We start from the raw sequence: 23,733 nt of genomic DNA on the forward strand, positions 1-23,733 counted from the left end.
GTCCAGCTAGTGGAGCCCGATGCTGGTGTTAAAAATACGGGGGACCCCTACTCTTTTTGTCCCCCGTAATTTTGGCACCAGCACCAGGCGCAGAGCCCGGTGCTGGTTTTAAAAATACGGGGGATCCCTGCCCAATTTTTCCCCTGCATTTTTAGAACCAGGACCAGCTCGAAGAGCCCGAGGCTGGTTATGCTTTGGAGGGGGGACCCCACGCCATTTTTTTTTTCGGGTTTTTCCCGTTTTTTCCCGTTTTTTAAAATCGCGACAAAATCGGCCGATTTTCGCCCGCGATTCTGGCGAATCCGTTTTTCATTGAATATGGTGAATTCCGGAAGCCACCTTCCGGAATTCACCTGTCGAATTAAAAAACGGCGAAAAATTGCCGCGATTCGCCGTGAATTGCATATACCCCATAAAATCTAAAAAAAAAAAACGTGGACCGAAGACCACTTAGCCGCCTTGCACAATTTTTCGGCGGACGCACCACGCCTTGCTGCCCATGAAGGTCCAACAGACCAAGTAGAATGGGCAGAAATTGACACTGGTACAGGAAGGTCAGAGTTGAGTGTAAGCTTGTACAATGACCATTCTGGGCAGCATTAAAACACCTCTTTAAAGGCTGGCAGAGTGATATTGAAGTGCCTTGGCACTAAATTCATACCCCTGCCGGAATTATTTGTTTGTAAAAGAGCGGGATGAAGCGCGCCATGTAGGGGGCAGGGCTTAGCCCCCACAGCTCTCATTTTTCTCCCCAGGAGCTGCAGAGACTCTGGTCCTTCCTCACCACTGCTACCACAAGTAACAGGGTGCAAAACAGGGGGGGGGGGGGGGGGGTTGTAAAGCGCTGCAGGGTCTTAGGCAATATATATAAAGTTTCAGAATCGGGACAGGCGCTGGGTTGTGAGCTGGCAAACTCCCTCTGTGTTTCTCTGACAGGCTTTACTGTGGGTCTGTCCCCCTTTTGGCCCAGTGTGTCTGTGGGTGTCGGTTCTGTGGGTGTTGGTACAGGTGTGTCGGCATGTCTGAGGCAGAGTGCTCTTCCCAGGAGGAGACTGTGTTGGGGGCAGAAACGGCTGTGGGAGTAACCCTGTCGGCTCGCCGACTCCTGACTAGGTACATGTGTTGAATGCTAATGTGGCTCTTATTAATAAGAGACTAGATAAATCTGTATCTCAGAACCAGGTATGGAAGAAATCTGTGGAGGATGTGTTATCTCTGGTACAGACCCCCTCGATGTCACATAAACGTTCATTTGCACAGTTAGCAGACACAGATACCGACACGGACACTGACTCCAGTGTCGACTATAGTGATACCAGATTAGACCTGAAATTGGCAAAAAGCATTCAGTACATGATTGTGGCAATAAAAGACGTGTTGCATATCACCGAGGACCCTGCGGTTCCTGATACTGGGGTCTGTATGTTTAGGGGAAAGAAACCTGAGGTAACGTTTACTCCCTCTCATGAACTGAATGCCCTTTTTGAAAAAATGTGGGAAAATCCTGACAAGGCGCTGTCACGGTTGTCTAAAAAGGTGGCTTTACCGTCTCCTGACACGGCAGCCCTTAAGGATCCTGCGGATCGTAGACCGGAAAATACGCTAAAATCCATTTACGTCACCACAGGTACACTACTCAGACCAGCTATTGCATCTGCGTGGGTGAGTAGTGCTATAGAAAAGTGGCAGATAACTTGTCATCTGATATAGATACCCTGGATAGGGAGGCCATCCTTTTTAACGCTAGGTTATATCAGGGACGCTGCAGCCCACTTAAAGGAAGCGGCGAGAGATATTGGCCTCTTGGGATCAAGGGCAAATGCCTTGGCAGTCTCCGCTAGAAGAGCATTGTGGATTCATCAATGGAATGCTGATGCTGACTCTAAGAAAGCTATGGTGTCTCTACAGTATAAAGGTGGTGTATTGTTTGGTGAAGGTCTCGCTGAGTTGGTATCTACGGCTACTGCGGGTAAGTCGTCATTTTTGCCTTATGTTCCTCCACAACAAAAGAAAGCTCACCACTTGCAGATGCAGTCCTTTCGGCCAAATAAATACAAAAAGGCAGAGGTTATTCCTTCCTTGCTAATAGAGGAAAAGGTAAAAGATCTCCGGGTTTGGCAGGTTCTCAGGAGCAGCAGTCCTCCCTGGCTTCCGCCAAATCCACCGCATGATGCTAGGGCTCCTCTGCGAGAGTCCGCACCGGTGGGAGCACGTCTCAAACTTTTCAGTCATTTCTGGGCTCGTTCGGCCCTAGACCCCTGGATTCTGGAAATAGTGTCCCAGGGGTACAAACTGGAGTTTCAAGACGTGCCCCCTCGACGTTTTTTCAAATCAGCCTTACCAGCTTCTCTTCTGAACAGGGAGGTAGTATGCGATGCAATATAAAATTGTGTCTGAATCAGGTTATTGTCAGGGTTCCCCCGGCACAACAGGGAGAAGGCTTTTATTCAAGCCTGTTTGTGGTCCCGAAGCCGGACGGCTCGGTCAGACCAATTCTGAACCTAAAATCCCTCAAGCTTTACCTAAGAAAATTCAAATTCAAGATGGAATCTCTCCGAGCAGTGATCTCCAGTCTCGAGGAAGGGGATTTCATGGTGTCGGTCGACATAAAGGATGCCTACTTACACATCCCCCATATATCCTCCGCATCAGGCTTACTTGCGGTTTGCTACTCAGGATTGTCATTACCAATTTCAGACGCTGCCCTGTGGTCTATCCACTGTTCCGAGGATTTTCACCAAGGTAATGGTGGAAATGATGGTTCTCCTTCGCAAGCAAGGAGTCACAATTATCCCTTACCTGGACGATCTCCTGATAAAGGCGAGATCCAAAAACAAGCTGGAGCAGGACATTGCGCTCTCCCTGACAGTTCTGCAACAACATGGTTGGCTCCTAAACCTGCCGAAGTCACAGTTGAATCCGACAAAGCGGCTGTTGTTTTTGGGAATGATTCTGGACATGGAATTACAGAGAATTTTTCTTCCAGAAGAGAAGGCTCTGGAAATTTAGAGTTTGGTCAAACAAATTCTGAAACCAGCGAGAGTATCAATTCATCAATGCACTCGTCTGCTGGGGAAGATGGTGGCGGCCTATGAGGCCATTCAGTTTGGCATATTCCATGCCAGGGTGTTTCAGTGGGACCTGTTGGACAAGTGGTCCGGATCTCATCTGCACATACACCGGAAAATAATCCTATCCTCCCAGGACCAGAATCTCACTCCTGTGGTGGCTGCACAGCTCTCACCTCCTAGAGGGACGCAGGTTCGCGATCCAGGACTGGATCCTAGTAACCACGAATGCAAGTTTCCGAGGCTGGGGAGCAGCCACACAGGGGGAAAACTTCCAGGGAAAATGGTCAAGCCAGGAAGTTTGTCTACACAAATGTTCTGGAGTTAAGGGCCATTTACATCGGCCTCCTTCTTCTCAACCGGCCCGTCCTAATACAATCGGACAATATAACAGGAGTAGCGCACATAAACCGCCAGGGCGGAACAAAGAGCAGGGCGGCAATGGCAGAGGCCACAAAAAAAAAATCTCCGCTGGGCGGAAAGACATACAAGCGCTCTGTCAGCGGTCTTTATTCCAGGAGTGGACAACTGGGAAGCAGACTTCCTCAGCAGACACGATCTCCATCCAGGAGAGTGGGGTCTTCATCAAGAGGTTTTCACAGAAGTGACAAGTCTTTGGGGAATTCCTCAAATAGACATGATGGAGTCTCTCCTCAACAAGAAACTTCAGAGATATTGTTCCAGGTCGAGCGACCCTCAAGCAATAGCGGTGGACACGCTGGTAACACCATGGGTGTTTCAGTCAGTGTACGTGTTTCCTCCGCTGCCACTCATTCCAAGGGTGTTAAAGATCATAAGAAGAACAAGGGTTCAGGTGATCCTCATTGCTCCGGACTGGCCAAGGAGGGCTTGGTATCCAGATCTTCAGGAATTACTCATAAGAGATCCCTGGCCTCTTCCTCTACAAGAGGATCTGTTACAGCAAGGGCCGTGCGTGTACCACGACTCACCGCGGCTACGTTTGTCGGCTTGGCGATTGAACGCCGGATCCTAGCCCGAAAGGGTATTCCCAGTGAAGTTATTCCCACACTTCTTCAGGCTAGAAAAGGAGCAACGTCTAAACATTCACTGTATGTAGAGAAAATATGTGTCTTGGTGTGAATCCAAGAAGGCTCCTACGGAAGAATTTCAGCTAGGGCGTTTTCTCCATTTCCTACAAGCAGGTGTGGATGCGGGTCTAAAGTTAGGCTCGATTTAAGTACAAATTTCGGCCTTATCGGTTTTCTTTCAGAAACCATTGGCCTCCTTTCCAGAAGTTCAGACTTTTGTGAAAGGAGTTTTGCACATCCAACCTCCATTTGTGGCACCATGGGATCTTAACGTGGTGTTGCATTTTCTTCAATCATATTGGTTTGAACCTTTTACAGAAGGTTGAGTTGAAATTTCTCACTTGGAAAGTGGTCATGCTATTGGCCTTGGCATCCGCAAGGCGGGTGTCTGAGTTAGCGGCTTTGTCTCACAAGAGTCCTTATTTAATTTTCCATGAGCATAGAGCGGAGTTGAGGACTCGTCAACAATTTCTGCTGAAGTTGGTTTCATCGTTCCACATGAACCAGCCTATTGTGGTACCAGTGGCTACTGACGCCTTCCAGGAGTCAAAATCTATCGATGTGTCGCCAGAACGGCCCCACTTAGGAAAACGGAAGCTCTGTTTATCCTGTATGCTGCCAACAAGATTGGAACGCCTGCTTCAAAGCAGACTATTGCGCGCTGGATCTGCAATACGATTCAGCATGCTCATTCTACGGCTGGATTGCCGTTACCGAAATCAGTTATGGTCCACTCTACCAGGAAAGTGGGCTCATCCTGGGCGGCTGCCCGAGGAGTCTCGGCATTACAACTCTGCCGAGCAGCTACTTGGTCGGGTTCAAACACTTTTTTGCGAAATTTTACAAGTTTGATACCTTGGCTGATGAGGACCTCATGTTTGGTCAATCGGTGCTGCAGAGTCATCCGCACTCTCCCGCCCATTCTAGAGCTTTGGTATAAACCCCATGGTTCTTGAAGCGTCCCCAGCATCCTCTAGGACGTATGAGAAAATAGGATTTTAATACCTACCGGTAAATCCTTTTCTCTTAGTCCGTAGAAGATGCTGGGCGCCCGTCCCAGTGCGGATGCTATCTGCAGTTATTAGTTATGTTTACACACAGGTTGTGTTATGTTGTAGTCAGCCTGTTGCTGACATGGTTCATGCTGTTGACTGGGTTTCTGTTAAATGCCGTGTTGTACGGCGTGCTTGAGGTGTGAGCTGGTATGTATCTCACCTTAGTTAACAATAAATCCTTTCCTCGAAATGTCAGTCTCCCTGGGCACAGTTCCTATAACTGGAGTCTGGAGGAGGGGCATAGAGGGAGGAGCCAGTTCACACCCCCTTTCAAAGTCTTAAAGTGCCCATGTCTCCTGCGGATCCCGTCTATACCCCATGGTTCTTGAAGCGTCCCCAGCATCCTCTATGGACTAAGAGAAAAGGATTTACCGGTAGGTATTAAAATCCTATTTTTATTCTTAGGGTTGATGATTCAAGAGCCACTCCGTCAAAGATAGACTGGCTAGATCTGGATGGAGACATGGGCCCTGTGATAGAAGGTCCCATCGTTGAGAAAGTTGAAGGGATTGCCCCACTGAGAGGCTCTGAAGATCGGAGAAGCAATGCCATCTGGGCCACCAGAATTGAGGTTTCCTTCTTCTTGTTTGAACTTCCGAATGACCCGAGGTAGAAGGGATACCAGAGGGAAGGTGTTCAGTAGACGAAATGTCCACTGGACTGACAAGGCATCTACGAATGCTGCCTGAGGATCTCTGGAACTTTGTGGTTGTGGCGTGAGGCCATGAGATCCACTCCTGGTAGACCCCATCTGTCCACTAGGAGTTGGAAGACCTCTGGGTGAAGTCTATTCTCCGGCGTGAACATCCTGATGACTGAGTAAATCTGCTTCCCAGTTGAGTATGCCTGGAATGAACACCGCTGATATAGCTGGATAATGACGTTCGGCTCACCGCAGGATCTTGGTCACTTCTTGCATCACCATCTTGCTGTGAGTGCCGCCCTGATAATTGATATGTGCCACTGTTGTGGCGTTGTCTGACTGAACCTGAACAAGTCTGCCCTGAAGAACAGTGCGGCCTAGAGTCAACGCATTGTACACTGCTCTCAATTTCTACACATTGATTGGTAATTGAGACTCTGCCAGGCTCCTTCGCCCCTTAAACGAGTGTTGTTTGGTTACAGCTTCTTAGCCGCAAAGGCTTGCATCCATTGTGAGCAGCACCCAGTTGGGGATCCAGAAGGGTCATCCCCTTTCCAGCTGCTGGTCGTGGAGCCACCAAGTTAGTGAAAGTAGAACCTCTGGAGTTACAGTTATCATTTGTGACTTGATGCAATGAGGCTGACCATTTGGAAAGAATCAGCCGCTGCAGAGGGGGTGAATGAAACTGTGCAAATTCAGCCATGTTAAATGTGGACACCATCTGACCAAGAACTTGCATTGCCGAATAAATGGACACGTATTTTGTTCCTCCGTTTCAAAATCTTGTCCTGTGATAGGAAAAGTCATTGTCTTTGAGAGTCCAGAAGTAACATCTGCTGCGACGGTGTAACGGAGGACTTCTTCCAATTTATCGGCCATCCGTGACATTGTAGGAAGGTTACTGCAAGTTAGAGATAATGGACGAGAATCTCGTGTGAGTTCGCCAGGATCAGCAGGTCGTTCAGGTACGGGAGAATTCTGATTCCCTGACGACCAAGGCATGTCCATGACTTTGGCCAAGCTACAGTACGCAGGATATTTACCAAACGGCAGTGCCTGGAACTGATAATGTTGGTTGCAAATAGCAAACCACAGAAATCGCTGATGCGAGAGTGCAATAGGAACATGCAGATATGCATCCTCTATATCCAGTGAGACCATAAAGTTCCCAGGTTCCATGGCCTAAACTATGGATCGCAGGGTTTCCATGTGAAACTTGGAAACTTTCACAAACCTGTTTAAAGATTTGAGGTTGTGACCCGTTGGGCTTTGAGACGAGAAATAGGGTCAAATAGTAGCCTCTTCTTCCGAGACTGAAGAATCACCCCAGAGTGTGGAAGTGAGTTGACCACGTTTTGTTATATCTGAGCCTTTTCCTGGTCTGGTGGAAGGCCCGTGGTGAAGTACTGTTGAGGGGGACATCCCTTGAATGAGACTGCGTACTCATGAGAGACTGCGTCCTGCACCCAAGCGTTTGAAGTGCAGCCACAGATTGCTTTTTCTTGGGCTTAGAGGTCTTTGTAGCATGTGTTTGCCTAAGAAACACCTGACCTTACGCTTTTCCTTGTGGACGAAAGGTGCGAAAATTGGAGCTTTTGACCTGTTGAGTAGAAGTCGGGGGGGGGGGGGAGGCTGTTTTGGCAGCTGCCATTGATGTTACAATCTTGTTCAGCTCTACTCCAAAAGGAATGTATCCCATAAAGGGTAGAATTTCAAAAGTTTTCTTGGAATCCAAAACCACTTTCCAAATATGCAGCCAAATATTACGTCATGCCAGCACAGAGGTTGCAGCCGCCTTTGCTGCTAGAACTCCAGCCTCTGATAATGCTTCCCTAATGTAAGAAGATACTGTTTTAACATCTAGGTACATCCTGCATTCATCAGGCATATCTGAAGGCAGGTCCTCTTAAATTGCCTGTAACAATGCTTTGATAGCCTTTGCAGCCCATGAAGCTGCTACTGTAGGACTATGAATAGCCCCTGTAAGAGAATAGAGTTTATACAATTTTCTATTCTTCTATCCATCGGTTCCTTCAGTGAGGAGACGGTAGTGACAGGCAGATTGGACATCGTCACCAGACGTGTGACATGAGAATCCACTGGAGGCGGAGTTTCTCACTTTACACACACTGCTGCTGGGATAGCGAGATAACACACGCTTAGATAAAGGGAACTTTTTACCAGGAGTGTTCCAGGGTTCCTGTCGATTTCCATTAAATGATCAGAATGTGGGAAATCTGATTTGATTTATCTTTTGTTTTTTAAACACATCAGTTTTCTTAGCAACAGGTGTGGCTTCATCTTCAGAAAGTTGAAGAATTTGTTCAACAGCATCAATTAGAGCAGGCACATCTACCCGAATAGGAGCTTCCTCCTCTGTGACAGAGGGCGCTGTAATCTCACCCTCAGATGACACATTAGAATCTGATTGGGCAGTGGATTGAGAGGAAGAAGTAGCCTGTCTAGAGGAACCAGGGGCATGTTTATGCCCTATCAGGTTATTTTGTCTAGTCAGTTTGCGTTCGCTTCTGAACCTGAGTAGAAAGGGTATCCACCCAAGGTGGATTGACTATTGGTACTATATTGGGTGGTAGTGACATAGGAGGGCCTATAGTAGGTGTAAATCGGCCTATCGGAGTACCTTGGGCAGCTGGGAGAAAGCTGCCAAAGGAGGCTCCTGCATAGGAGCAGGAGTTGTGGACTGACTAGGAGGTGTATAACAGTTAACACAGAGGCCATCACGTATAACATCCTCCGCAGATAACCCTGCTGAGCAAACTGTACTTGACAGCAACACAGGATTCTACTTGTTTGCGCCTTTTTTTTATGTTTCAGCAAAACAATATGGGAGCCTTTACACTCTGAAATATTATGATATAGATGCACAGTGTGTGGTATGTGACTAAACACAGCCAAGTATGTGCTATGGGAAATAGCCTTGAAAGCACCTGTGCACATGATATAGAAATAACAGAGATCGGTATGTATGATATAGCTGAAAGGAAAGTCAGACAACAGAACTAGCAGTGTCACATACAACGCAGAAAAATATACATTACTTAGTAACATAGTCTGTGAGGTTGAAAAAAGACTAGTAGTCCATCGAGCTCAACCTGAATTATATTGCAGTCCCTTAAAGGCTATATCCTCGTATATCTTTTTCCGTTAGAAATTTGTCTAACCCGTTTTTAAACGGATTGACTGAGTCCGCCTTAACAACCTTCTTTGGCAGTGTTTTCCATATTTGTATTGCCCTTACAGTTAAGAATCCCTTTCTGCGCGGAGTATGAAATTTCCTCTCCTCAAGTCTTAATGGGTGTCTGCGCGTTTTGTGTATAGGTCTCTTAGTAAACCACTCACATGATAGCTCCGCATATTGGGGGTAATTCTGAGTTGATCGCAGCAGCAAGTTTGTTAGCAGTTGGGCAAAACCATGTGCACTGCAGGGGGGGAAGATATAACGTGCAGAGAGAGTTAGATTTGGGTGGGTTATTTTGTTTCTCTGCAGGGTAAATACTGGCTGCTTTATTTTTACACTGCAATTTAGATTTCAGTTTGAATACACCCCACCCAAATCTAACTCTCTCTGCACATGTTATATCTGCCCCTCCTGCAGTGCACATGGTTTTGCCCAACTGCTAACAAAAATCCTGCTGCGATCAACTCAGAATTACCCCCATTGCCCCTTTTATATATTTGTAATTATCTCCTCTTAGTCGTCTCCTTTGTAGTGTAAACATATCTAACCTTGAAAGCCTCTCCTCATAGTCCATTGTCTCCAACCACTTAATCAATTTGGTAGCTCGCCTCTGAACCTTTTCAAGTTCCAATATAGTCTTTTATAATGTCGTGCCCAGAACTGTACACAATACTCAAGATGCGGCCGTACCAATGATTTGTGCAGTGGCAGGATTAAACTGTCATCCCTTGTCTCAATTGCCCTTTTAATGCATGATAACACCTTATTTGCCTTTGTTGCTGGACTTTGACATTGTGTGTTGCTGCTAAATCTACTATCAATGAACACCCCAAATCCTTTTCTAATACAGTTTCCCCTATTTTTTTCTCCATTTAATTGGTAGGCTGCATGTTTATTCTTAGTCCCAAAGTGCATAACTTTAAATTTTTCCACATTAAACCTCATACATCATTTCATTGCCCAAACTTCCAGTTTAAATAAATTGCTCTAAAGAGTCTCCACATTTGACTTGATTACCCTACATATTTTAGTATCGTCTGCAAAAATTGACACTGTGCTTTTTAGTCCTTCTCCTAAACCATTAATAAATATATTAAACAATAGTGGCCCCAGCACAGAATTCTGCTGTATTCCACTAATTTAGCCCAGGTGGAAAACATTCCATTAATCACCACTCGCTGTTCCCTGTTATCAAGCCAATTACTCGCCAATGTACAAATAGTCTCCTGTGAGGTAATGTGTTGAAAGCTTTTGCAAAATCCAGATAAACCACATCTACTGCGTTACACTGGTCGAGATTGTCGCTTACCATCTCATAGCAGCTAATCAAATTAGTTTTGCATGATCTATTTCTCACCTAACCATGCTGGTTCTTATTAATAGCATGGGAGTTCTCCAAGTAGTCCTGTATGCTGTCCCTTAGTATACTTTCCAATAGTTTCCCCACTATTGATGTCAGACTATCTGGTCCATAGTTACCAGGATGAAGTTTAGTACCCTTTTTAAATATTGGGACTACATCCGCTATACGCCAGTCCTTTGGTACCATGCCTGATCTAAGTGACTCAGTGAAAATCAGATATAGTGTCCTTGCTATTTCTGCATTTAGCTCCATCAAACCCCTAGGATGTAGGCCATCCGGACCAGGAGATTTATTAGTCTTAATTTTTTTTAATCGTTCACGGACTACTTCCTCAGACAGATAAGTATTAAGCAGTGGGCCTTTATCAGTGCTATTGTTATTGTCGCTCACTAATCACACAATCTGGTCTTCTATAGTAAACCCTGATGAGAAAAATTTGTTCAGTACTTAAGCATTTTCATTGTCGTCATTTATCAAGAATCCCAGTTCGCTTTTTAATGGCCCTATATTCTCCTTTTTTTTTTTTTTTTTTCTTTTTAAGCCTCTTACCATTTATATACTTAAAGAATTTTTTAGGGTTCGTTTTGCTTGTCGATTTCTATTTTAGCTGCTCTGATTTCCCTTTTGCATTTTTTGTTACATTCCCTGTAGTACTGGAATGACTCCGCCTTCCCGTCGGATTTGAAAGCTTTGAATGCTTGCCTCTTTTTATCCATTTCTTCCTTTACCTTTTTGTTTAACCACATTGGATTGAATTAAATACTCTTATTTTTACTGCCCAAATGGATGCACTTAAGGGTATATTTGTCTAGCATCGTTTTAAAAACATCCCACATTTTGTCAGTGTTCTTTCCCTGAAACAAAGCTCCCCAATCTATGTCCTTTAGTGCTAATGTCGAATGTGATCATATTATGATCGCTGTTACCCAAGGTTTCGCCTATTACGGTATTTGCTATTATCTCCACGTTGTTAGTTAGTACCAGGTCCAGTATAGTCCCTATTCTGGTTGGTTCCTCGACTATTTGCAACAAGTAGTTATCTTTTTAGCATATTTAAGAACCTTTTACCCCTAGCTGTATTACATGATTCTCTGGCCCAATTTATGTCCGGATAATTAAAGTTCCCCATGATTAGAACCTGTAGCTTTCTCGATTTGCATCAAGATTTGCGCTTCCTCAGTCACACTAATATCAGGCGGTTTATAACATATCCCTATTAAAAGTTTGTTGTTTTTGTACTTTTCTTTCCCATAGAAATTTAAACCCATAATGTCTCCATAATATCTCCAGTTCCCTCGTAAATACTCTCCTTTTAATTATGGTTTTAGAAATGGTTTAACATAAAGACATACACCACCTCTTTTAATAGCCTGTCTCTCCTGAAAATAGTATAACCTTCCAAGTTAGTTACCCAGTTGTTGGAATCATCACACCATGTCTCCGTGATACCTATAATATTGTATTGTTCCTTCATTACAAGCATTTCTAATTCCCCTATTTTGCCTGAAAAGCTTCTTGTGTTTGCAAGCATACATTTTAGGTTAGTAATACCCTTATCTATTTGTCTATTCATTGGTATCATTTTCCTTCTTACTTTAGTATTCCCCGGTTTTCCAATTCTTGCTGTAATTCCCCTCCCCCCTTCTCCACCTTCATTATATCTAATACCTCCCCCCTTGCTGCACTCACTAATGATCCCGTAGTTGCTTTCTAATCTCTCCCTCCAGACATCTAGTTTAAAAGCTCCTCCAACCATTTAACCATCCTGCCCCCCCAGCACTGCTGCCCCCTCCTCATTCAGGTGCAATTCATTGCGACAAAAAAGATGGCGCCTGACTGAGAAGTCCTCCCAGTGTTCCAGGAACACAAACCCTTCTTTCCTACACCAGTCTCTAAGCCACACATTTACCTCCCTAATCTCCCTCTGCCTCACTAGGCTAGTGCGTGGCACGGGTAATATTTCCAAGAATATTACCTTAGATGTCCTTGTCTTAAGCTTCTGGCCTAAGTCCCTATAGTCTTTCTTAGGAACATCCCACCTACCACTAACTTTATCGTTAGTGCCAACGTGCACCAAGACCGCCGGGTCGTGCCCCTCTACCCGGTCCACAATGTGTCATACCCAGCATCCGGGAGACAACAGACTGTACGGCGATTGCGGTCCCGGTAGCAGATTGCCCTGTCTGACTTCCTGATAATAGAATCCCCTACTATCACAATCTGACTAGGTACCTCGCTTTCTTTTTTCCCATCTGTGCCGGAGGGACCGTTCCTCCGGTTGCTAGATGGAACAGTCTCCTCCAGCTCTGTCATTTCCTCACGGCAATCCTCAGAATCTTCGTCCAATCGTGCAAATTTGTTGGTTTGGCAGATCGGAGATGTCCTGTCTCCCTCTCTTCTTCTTCCTTCTAAATGTGACCCAGCTGGCTACCTGTTCATCCTCAGCTACCAGTGTCCCCCCCTGCAACTCCTCCACCGTTCTAAACTTTGCTCGAGATTGTGAATATCTCTCAGTCTTGCAACAGTTTTCTCTAGATCAATTACCTGGGCTTCCAGGGCAACCCTGCAATGAACACTTGAATTAACTGCTCAGCTTGTTTGGTAAGCAGGAAGTGATTGTAAAAATCTGGCGTGCTGCAGACGTCTTTACAGAGAGACTGAGCCCAGTATTCCCGGTGACCTGCTTGCTGCCTTGCTGTAAGATGGCTGCGCGGGTCTCTGAGGGAAGGTGGGAGGAGCTATAGGTCAAGCACTGCGATTTAGATGTGGGTCCCGGTGAGGAGACCCTCTTACCTGCCCCCCATTGCCGACCACGTAATCTCAGGGGTCCCTCCCACAAGTCCCATTTGAGACCTTGGCCAAGTGGGAGTTTCGGCACCAGTAGGGGGGGTGATGGAGCTGCAGCGCTAAAGTCTAACAGACTTACAGCGCTGACAGCCCAGTGAAAAATCACAGTAAAAAATACAAATTAAAAAGCTTTGGGGCTGCTTCAGCAGCCTCCTGTCACGGGGCTTCCTGTAGGCACCAACTAAAAACTGAACGCCTGTGCATGGAGGTGGGGTTATAGGGGAGAGGAGCCGAGCATTCTGGTATACGCTGAAAGCTTTTACTGTTTGGTGCCCGGACTCTCATCCACCACCTACAACCCCAAAGTTCCCTGTGGAACCCCTATGAACCACGAAGAAGAACATATAAATATGTTGATGTTCTGATGTTGTCATTTTTAACCATGTCTACAAATTGGTTGTCGACCTAGAGTCCATGTTGAGATGCTGAATGTTGACTTTTCATAGCAATACCCCTTTTAGATGCTCTACTTTGTATACAGAGAAAGAAATGACAGCCAATACTTAATCATATAGATTAATTGCAGTTAGATGGCAGTGATTTTGGTTAAATGTTTTAATTGGTTGGTGCACTGTGAATGCCTTGCGCTGAATGCAGATACTTTCCATGCTTCAGTTGTTAGTTACTCCCATATTTCACATACAAGGACAATTCGTCTCTACACAGTTGTGACTAATCAGTTCACACTTAAGATTGAGATACTGATAACTGTTTAATAATTTTTGTTTTTACTAATGTTATTTCGAGTTGTAACTAAGATTTCTGTAATTCAGTTCCCTTGCTTGATCTTTCTGTTTAATAGCTTTTGATCACTACATTTTGTTCAAGTTGTCTGTGCTAATCTTTCTTGCAGGGCTCGTTTTGAGCTCATCTGTTCTTCTCTGTTCAATCGATGCATTGACCCGATCAAAATGTTGTTGGAACAGGCTGGATTTAACGCGACTCATGTGAATCAGGTGTGAACTTTACGCTTTTCTTGTTGTATACATTTTTGCTAATCTAATTATTTTGTGTTATACTCTTTTATCCTTATCAAATATGCCTCCACACCCTACAATATAAATTTTTCTTAAAATATAAAAACATTTTATTAAGACTTGTGGAACATGGCTTATGTTTACTTGTGGTGTGTGGTTCACATGTAAAATATTCTATTAATTGAACAGGTCTAACATCCAACTGGCAATCAGTGTTTGCTTGTCCAGCGTATGAATCTGTCCCTTGTAAATAAATTGGCTCCAGTAACAAGCTGTTGAATGTCAGTAAGTTTATTTCTAAGGAAAGGTCATCTATGGCCTGTTCTCTCTCACCAAAACTCATACCAGTAGTAGACCCAGCAGGGGGTTAGCAGTGCTTATGGCAGCGGTGAGGTACAGAAGTAGTACAAGCACCAGCTTATCAGACAGACCAAGTAGGACTGCAGTATACCTCATTTGACATAATCCCAGGCATGTGAAATCCATCATTCATTGCCCCCCACCCCCTTCCCTGGTTCTTTGTGGCTTTCCAAGATCGGTTTGGCAGCAATAATAAGTGTAGTACAAAAACAGAACTCAACAAGGCCTGATTTAGAGGAAGTACAATAGTAAAGCATACACTACATATTTATGTGAACATTGCAGTTGGACATACGGTCCCTCATTCAGCATCAGCTAAATAAGCAAAACTGCTTGCAATCGCATTGCTGTCCCCGCAAAGTAAGGGATGCCCCCTGCCTGCGCAGCCTGGCTGCAAAGGCAGGCACAGAGCGACCATGTTTCCCGTCGTAGTCCCGAAAAATGGCCCAAACCATCAGTATGCAATTGCATCTCAGATACGATCTATACTGAATAGGTCCCACATCTAATCAATAACTTTCTGTAATATCGTATAAATTTCCCAGGAGATGGCTGTGATACAGGAACCTGAACCAAGAGAAGAAAGCACAAACAGGCTTTTCACAAACACTAGAGATGTATTTCAAGTAATTCCCATATCAGAAGAGTGTGTTCTGTTTGGGCTTTTCTCCCACAGTTGCCCGCATGTCACTAGTACAGCTAGACTGTAAGCACTGTAATCCATGTTAGTATACAAGCCTATACTTTATCCGCCAGATGCTTAAATCATGCTTGACCATGTAAAGATTGAGTATGTCATTTTTAAACTGGCAAGATAGAGGAAGTCATTATTATGATAATAATAATTACTATACTTTGTAAAGCACTGTAATATAACACAGCACTTGTACATTGAGGGTGTCCTCGCCAAAGAAATTACATACAGTAACCTGAGGCTGAAGATAAAGATGACCTTGCCCAACTGAGAGTACAGTCTAAGGGCAGATGAAATTAAGTGCATCTGACAGCCGTTATACTAGGCTGATTCTGCTCACGCACCTCCATAGACTGCGAGCAGAATCCACTTTCTGTGATTTAACATGCAGAGCTGCCGGAATCCATTCCATTGGCTACTGCGCTTAATTGAATCTGCACCTTAGAGATGTGAAAAAAGCTTTACTGAATGTAATGGGATAACAGTTGTAGCATTTGGTGGGGAAAGAAAGCAAGGCTTTTGTAAGTTACTATTATATGCTAATAACTTACTTATTATAACTTATTATATGCTAATAAGTTACTATTATATATAATAACTCTCATTGGCAACTGTACCTTTTTGGTGCAAGGTGAGGACGTGAAAGATGAATTGGTCATTGTATAAATCTTGTGATTGATAGTAACTGACAGTTTTAACTGCCCTTTGACTGTTCTCTTTCCTGAACATCCTTCCTCTGCTGGTTCTAGAGATGGCTGTGGCTTCTATGCTGCAAGGGTAGTCTTGTAATTATCTCAGCTTGTGTTGTAGCCTGGTGTTTTTCTTTCATATCATTCTCACTGCTGGAAACATGACACATTTATCCAGCAGATAATATCCCAGTTTGCAGACTGCAGGACTGACAATCCTGATATCACCCCCCATGTTGAAAATTAAAGGTGTCCTGGAAAAGACTCAGGGCTCAAACAATATATTGTAAGAAATGATACTTGATTGCAGTGTTCTTCTTATTAGACTTGCTGTGTTAAATGATGTTTCTAAGCTTACCACACAGCCTTACATTGTTAGCACAAATGTAACTTGATAAAAAGTCATTGTGGAAATAATATTTCTCTGACGTCCTAGTGGATGCTGGGAACTCCGTAAGGACCATGGGGAATAGCGGCTCCGCAGGAGACTGGGCACATCTAAAGAAAACTTTAGGATCACCTGGTGTGCACTGGCTCCTCCCCCTATGACCCTCCTCCAAGCCTCAGTTAGATTTCTGTGCCCGACGAGAAGGGTGCACACTAGGGGCTCTCCTGAGCTCTTTGTGAAAGTTTTAGTTTAGGTTTATTATTTTCAGTGAGACCTGCTGGCAACAGGCTCACTGCATCGAGGGACTAAGGGGAGAAGAAGCGAACTCACCTGCGTGCAGAGTGGATTGGGCTTCTTAGGCTACTGGACATTAGCTCTAGAGGGACGATCACAGGTTCAGCCTGGATGGGTCACCGGAGCCGCGCCGCCGTCCCCCTTACAGAGCCAGAAGAGCGAAGAGGTCCGGAAAAATCGGCGGCAGAAGACGATCCTGTCTTCAGATAAGGTAGCGCACAGCACCGCAGCTGTGCGCCATTGCTCTCAGCACACTTCACACTCCGGTCACTGAGGGTGCAGGGCGCTGGGGGGGGCAGCGCCCTGAGACGCAATAAATCGATAAAAAAACCTTATATGGCTAAAATAAATGCATCACATATAACTCCTGGGCTATATGGATGCATTTAACCCCTGCCAAAACATACAGAAAACGGATGATAAGGACGCCGAGAAAGGGGCGGAGCCTATCTCCTCAGCACACTGGCGCCATTTTCCCTCACAGCTCAGTTGGAGGGAAGCTCCCTGGCTCTCCCCTGCAGTCACTACACTACAGAAAGGGGTTAAAAAAGAGAGGGGGGCACAAATTAGGCGCAGTATATAACAATACAGCAGCTATAAAGGGAAAAACACTTATATAAGGTTATCCCTGTATATATATAGCGCTCTGGTGTGTGCTGGCAAACTCTCCCTCTGTCTCCCCAAAGGGCTAGTGGGGTCCTGTCCTCTATCAGAGCATTCCCTGTGTGTGTGCTGTGTGTCGGTACGTTGGTGTCGACATGTATGAGGAGAAAAATGATGAGCAGACGGAGTAGAGTGTCTGAAATAGTGTTGTCACCCCCTGGGGGGTCGACACCTGAGTGGATGTACTGTTGAAATTGCGTGACAGTGTCAGCTTTGTATAAAAGACAGTGGTTGACATGAGACAGCCGGCTACTCAGCTTGTGCATGTCCAGACGTCTCATACAGGGGCCCTAAAGCGCCCGTTACCTCAGATACAGACGCCGACAGGGGTACTGACTCCTGTGTCGACGGTGAAGAGACAACCGTGATTTCCAATAGGGCCACACATTGCATAATTGAGGCAATGGAAAAAGTTTACACTTTTCTGATAATATGAATACCACCAAAAAAAGGGGTATTATGTTTGGTGAGGAAAAACTTCCTGTAGTTTTCCTGAATCTGAGAAATAAAATGAGGTGTGTGATGATGCGTGGGTTTCCCCCCGATAACAATTGATATTTTCTAAAAAGTTATTGGCAGTATACCTTTTCCCGCCAGAGGTTAGGGTGCGTTGGGAAACACCCCCTAGGGTGGATAAAGCGCTCACACGCTTGTAAAAACAAGGGCTCTACCCTCTCCTGAGATGGCCGCCCTTAAGGATCCTGCTGATAGAAAGCAGGAGCGTATCCTAAAATGTATTTACACACATACTGGTGTTATACTGCGACCAGCAATCGCCTCAGCCTGGATGTGCAGTGCTGGGTTGGCGTGGTCGGATTCCCTGACTGGAAATATGATATCCTAGATAAGGACAGTATATTATTGCCTATAGAGCAATTAAAAGATGCATTTCTATATATGCAGGATGCACAGCGGAATATTTGCCGACTGGCATCAAGTATAAGTGCGTTGTCCAATTATTCCAGTAAAGTGGTCAGGTGATGCGGATTCCAAACGGCATTTGGAAGTATTGCCTTAAAAGAGGGGATGTACCCCAGGTCGCCTCTCAAAATAAGACGCCGTATTATCAGGCGCAGTCCTGGTTGGCAAGCGGACAAAAGGGTTCCTCTTTTCTGCTCGTGACAGAGGGAGAGGAAAATGGCTGCAGAGATCAGCCAGTTCCAAGGAACAGAAACCCTTTTCCGCCGCTGCAAAGCCCTCAGTATGACGCTAGGGCTTTTCAAGTTCAGGCACGGTGGGGTCCCGTTCTCAATGAATTTCAGTGCGCAGTGGGCTCACTCGCAAGTAGACCCCTGGATCCTTCAGATAATATTTCAGGGGTACAAATTGGAGTTCGAGACGTATTCCCCTCGCCGTTTCCAAAAGTCTGTTTTACCGACGTCTCCCGCTGACAGGGAGGCAGTTTTGGAAGCCATTCACAAGCTGTATTCCCAGCAGGTGATAATCAAGGTACCCCTCCTGCAACAGGGAACGGGGTATTATTCCACACTATTGTGGTACCGAAGCCAGACGGCTCGCTGAGACCGATTTTAAAATCTAAAATCTAAAATCTTTGAACACTTGCATACAGAGGTTAAAATTCAAAATTGAGTCACTCAGAGCAGTGATTGCAAACCTGGAAGAAGGGGACTACATGATGTCTCGGGACATCAAGGAGGCTTACCTTCATGTCAAAATTTACCCTTCTCACCAAGGGTATTTCAGGTTATGGTACAGAACTGTATCAGTTCGGACGCTGCCGTAGGGATGGTCCACGGCACCCCGGGTCTTTACTGAAGTAATGACCGAAATGATGATATTCCTTCGAAGGAAGGGAATTTTAGTTATCCTTTACTTGGACGATTCCCTGATAAGGGTAAGATCCAGGGAACAGTTGGAGATCGGTGTAGCACTATATCAGGTAGTGTTGCGGCAGCACGATTGGATTTTCAATATTCCAAAATCGCAGCTGGTTCCGACGACTTGTCTTCTGTTCCTAGGGATGATTCTGGACATAGTCCAGAAAGAAGGTGCTTCTCCCGGAGGAGAAAGCCAGGGAGTTATCCGAGCTAGTCAGGAACCTCCTAAAACCGAACCAAGTCTCAGTGCATCAATGCACAAGGGTTCTGGGTAAAAATGGTGGCTTCCTACGAAGCAATCCCATTCGGCAGATTCCACGCACAGTGGAACCTTCTGGACAAATGGTCCGGGTCGCATCTTCAGATGCTTCAGCGGATAACCCTGTCACCGGGGACAAGGGTATCCCTCCTGTGGTGGTGGCAGAGTGCTCATCTTCTAGAGGGCCGCAGATTCGGCATTCGGGACTGGGTCCTGGTGGCCACGGATGCCAGCCTGCGAGGCTGGGGAGCAGTCACACAGGGAAGGAATTTCCAGGGCTTATGGTCAAGCCTGGAGACATCTCTTCATATAAACATTCTGGAACTAAGGGCCATTTACAATGCCCTAAGTCAAGCGAAACCCCTGCTTCAGGGTCAGGCGGTATTGATCCAATCGGACAACATCACGTCAGTCGCCCACGTAAACAGACAGGGCGGCACGAGAAGCAGGAGGGCAATGGCAGAAGCTGCAAGGATTTTCGCTGGGCGGAAAATCATGTGATAGCACTGTCAGCAGTGTTCATTCCGGGAGTGGACAACTGGGAAGCAGACTTCCTCAGCAGACACGACCTTCACCCGGGAGAGTGGGGACTTCACCCAGAAGTCTTCCACCTGATTGTAAACCGTTGGGAAAAACAAAAGGTGGACATAATGGCGTCCCGTCTAAACAAAAAACTAGACAGATATTGCGCCAGGTCAAGAGACCCTCAGGCAATAGCGGTGGACGCTCTGGTAACACCGTGGGTGTACCAGTCAGTGTATGTGTTCCCTCCTCTGCCCCTCATACCAAAAGTACTGAGAATCATAAGAAGGAGAGGAGTAAGAACTATACTCGTGGTTCCGGATTGGCCAAGAAGGACTTGGTATCCGGAACTTCAAGAGATGCTCACGGACGAACCGTGGCCTCTACCTCTAAGAAAGGACCTGCTCCAGCAAGGGCCTTGTCTGTTCCAAGACTTACCGCGGCTGCGTTTGACGGCATGGCGGTTGAACGCCGGATCCTGAAGATCCCTACCCTGGTCAAGGCCAGGAAAGACGTAACCGCAAAACATTATCACCGCATTTGGCGAAAATATGTTGCGTGGGGTGAGGCCAAGAAGGCCCCTACAGAGTATTTTCAACTGGGTCGTTTCCTCCATTTCCTGCAAACAGGACTGTCTATGGGCCTAAAATTAGGGTCCATTAAGGTTCAAATTTCGGCCTTGTCGATTTTCTTCCAAAAAAGAACTGGCTTCAGTGCCTGAAGTTCAGACATTTGTAAAAGGGGTACTGCATATACAGTCTCTTTTTGTGCCTCCAGTGGCACCTTGGGGATCTCAATGTTGTGTTGAGTTTCCTAAAGTCACATTGGTTTGAACCACTCACCACTGTGGACTAAAATATCTCACATGGAAGTGACGAGTTAGCCCTGGTTTCAGCCAGGCGGGTGTCAGAATTGGCGGCTTTATCATATAAAAGCCCTTACTTAATATTTCATTCTAAAAGGGCAGAATTGAGGACTCGTCCTCAAATTTTCTACCTAAGGTGGTTTCTGCATTTCACATGAACCAACCTATTGTGGTACCTGCGGCTACTAAGGACTTGGAGGATTCCAAGTTGCTTGACGTGGTCAGGACCCTGAAAATACATGTTTCCAGGACGGCTGGAGTCAGAAAATCTGACTCGCTGTTTATCCTGTATGCACCCAACAAACTGGGTGCTCCTGCTTCTAAGCAGACGATTGCTCGTTGGATTTGTAGTACAATTCAGCTTGCACATTCTGTGGCAGGCCTGCCACAGCCAAAAATCTTAAAATGCCCACTCCACAAGGAAGGTGGGCTCATCTTGGGAAGCTGCCCGAGGGGTCTCGGCTTTACAACTTTGCCGAGCAGTTACTTGGTCAGGAGCAAATACGTTTGTAAAATTCTACAAATTTGATATCTTGGCTGAGGAGGACCTGGAGTTCTCTCATTCGGTGCTGCAGAGTCATCCGCACTCTCCCGCCCGTTTGGGAGCTTTGGTATAATCCCCATGGTCCTTACGGAGTTCCCAGCATCCACTAGGACGTCAGAGAAAATAAGAATTTACTTACCGATAATTCTATTTCTCGTAGTCCGTAGTGGATGCTGGGCGCCCATCCCAAGTGCGGATTGTCTGCAATACTGGTACATAATTATTGTTACCAAAAAATTCGGGTTATTGTTGTAGTGAGCCATCTTTTCTAGAGGCTCCTCTATTATCATGCTGTTAACTGGGTTCAGATCACAAGTTGTACAGTGTGATTGGTGTGGCTGGTATGAGTCTTACCCGGGATTCAAAATCCTTCCTTATTGTGTACGCTCGTCCGGGCACAGTATCCTAACTGAGGCTTGGAGGAGGGTCATAGGGGGAGGAGCCAGTGCACACCAGGTGATCCTAAAGTTTTCTTTAGATGTGCCCAGTCTCCTGCGGAGCCGCTATTCCCCATGGTCCTTACGGAGTTCCCAGCATCCACTACGGACTACGAGAAATAGAATTATCGGTAAGTAAATTCTTATTTTTCCCATATTTGTTTTCACAAAAACCTGTAAAATTATAAGCAAAGGGTTGCTTCAAATAAAAAAAATATTTATCTTTGACAAAAGTTGTGCTGAAAATGTTTCAAAGAAGCTCCCTTATGTGCTCACTGGAGGAATGTCCTTATAAGTAAGATACAGGTTGAGTATACCATGTCCAAATATTCAGAAATTGGGAATTTTTTGAGTGAGACTGAGATAGTGGAACCTTTGTTTTCTGATGGCTCAATGTACACAAACTTTGTTTAATACACAAAGTTATTAAAAATATTGGCTAAAATTACCTTTAACCTGTATGTATATAAAACATAAATGCCTTCTGTGCTTACACTTGGGTCCTATCGCCAGAATATCTCATTATGGTGTGCAATTATTCCAAAATAAGGAAAAATCCAATGTCCAAAAATACTTATGGTCCCAAGCATTTTGGATTTTGGATATGGGATACGCAACCTGTAGTAAATTTTTTTGCATTACTGTCATTGTTGAAGAACAGGCACTCGGCTTGGGATCTGTCCTTGTTCTAGAACTTGCTGGGCAATAGGACCCAGAGTCTGCTAGGAGGTGCGACCTCAAACCTTATGTACTACTGCACATGTGCAGACTGCAGCCATCTTTATTGTTTACAGTTATTCAGCGCTGTGTAGACGCACAGTACTTCACTCCTGAGGTAAGGCACCTAATACCTGCATTAACCACTGTTTGACACCACCACGAAACTGCTGTTAAGCCCTGCATTACCATGGGGCATATGTATTAAGCCTCGAGAAGTAGGAAAGCAGTGATAAGTGGAAGGTGATAACACACCAGCCAATCAGCTCCTGTCATTTTTCAGACGCGCAATGATTGGCTGTTGCGTTATCACCTTCCACTTATCACTGCTTTCTCACTTCTCCAGGCATAATACATCAGCCCCCCCCCCCCCCCCCTGTTACCTGCTGTTTACCAATAAACACAGCAATCTAATTAGGACACGCATCTGCTGTGCACCTATTGTGACCATTATCGCAATAGGATAGAACTAGTTTGGAGTTTGTGTTTGTACGGGTGGGGTTGGGGGGATGTTTCCCCCTCTAAATTTATTATTTAGCATTGAGCAAAACAACAACCGTACTAACATATTTTCTAATGAATGCGAGGAATAATGTGGTGTGCAATATATTTTTCTCTAAACGTATTATCATTTTCTTAGACTGTAACATATTTATAATATGTATCAAATATGTCTGCATAAGGTTGCTACAAAATGCACACCTTTTTTTATTTTCTGTATTATTCAACATCATTAGCAAGTCCTGCACACTGGTGTAGTATTCCCATACATTACAGAAGTAGTGCAGTGTGTGGGCGGATGTAGATCTCCAACTGCCCACGCTGCACCACAAAGTCTACTGCTTAGTTGAAACTCATGGGTGGGGGAATTCTCCTTTATTGTGGTTATTTTTGCAACTGAGTTCTTAAAAATAGCATCAATAATCGGTGACGTTAGGGTCCATAGTGACCTGACCCTCCTTTCTGAATTACCATAGTGTGTTAGCTTTATTTTCTCTGACGTCCTAAGTGGATGCTGGGGACTCCGTCAGGACCATGGGGAATAGCGGCTCCGCAGGAGACAGGGCACAAAAGTAAAAGCTTTAGGATCAGGTGGTGTGCACTGGCTCCTCCCCCTATGACCCTCCTCCAAGCCTCAGTTAGGTTTTTGTGCCCGGCCGAGAAGGGTGCAATCTAGGTGGCTCTCCTAAAGAGCTGCTTAGAGTAAAAGTTTTGTTAGGTTTTTTATTTTCAGTGAGTCCTGCTGGCAACAGGCTCACTGC

The 23,733-nt window shown here is 45.3% G+C and overlaps 1 protein-coding gene across 1 annotated transcript in view; it reads left to right on the forward strand.

Moving 5' to 3' along the window:
• Positions 1 to 23,733, forward strand: part of HSPA14 (heat shock protein family A (Hsp70) member 14) — a 102,384-nt gene that overhangs the window by 39,186 nt on the left and 39,465 nt on the right. Inside the window, exon 10 of the mRNA XM_063926909.1 lies at positions 14,078 to 14,180. Coding sequence (XP_063782979.1) covers positions 14,078 to 14,180 — 103 coding nt within the window. The remainder of the gene's footprint in view (positions 1 to 14,077; positions 14,181 to 23,733) is intronic.

This window comes from Pseudophryne corroboree, chromosome 6, assembly GCF_028390025.1.
Source record: "Pseudophryne corroboree isolate aPseCor3 chromosome 6, aPseCor3.hap2, whole genome shotgun sequence".
Taxonomy (NCBI): domain Eukaryota; kingdom Metazoa; phylum Chordata; class Amphibia; order Anura; family Myobatrachidae; genus Pseudophryne; species Pseudophryne corroboree.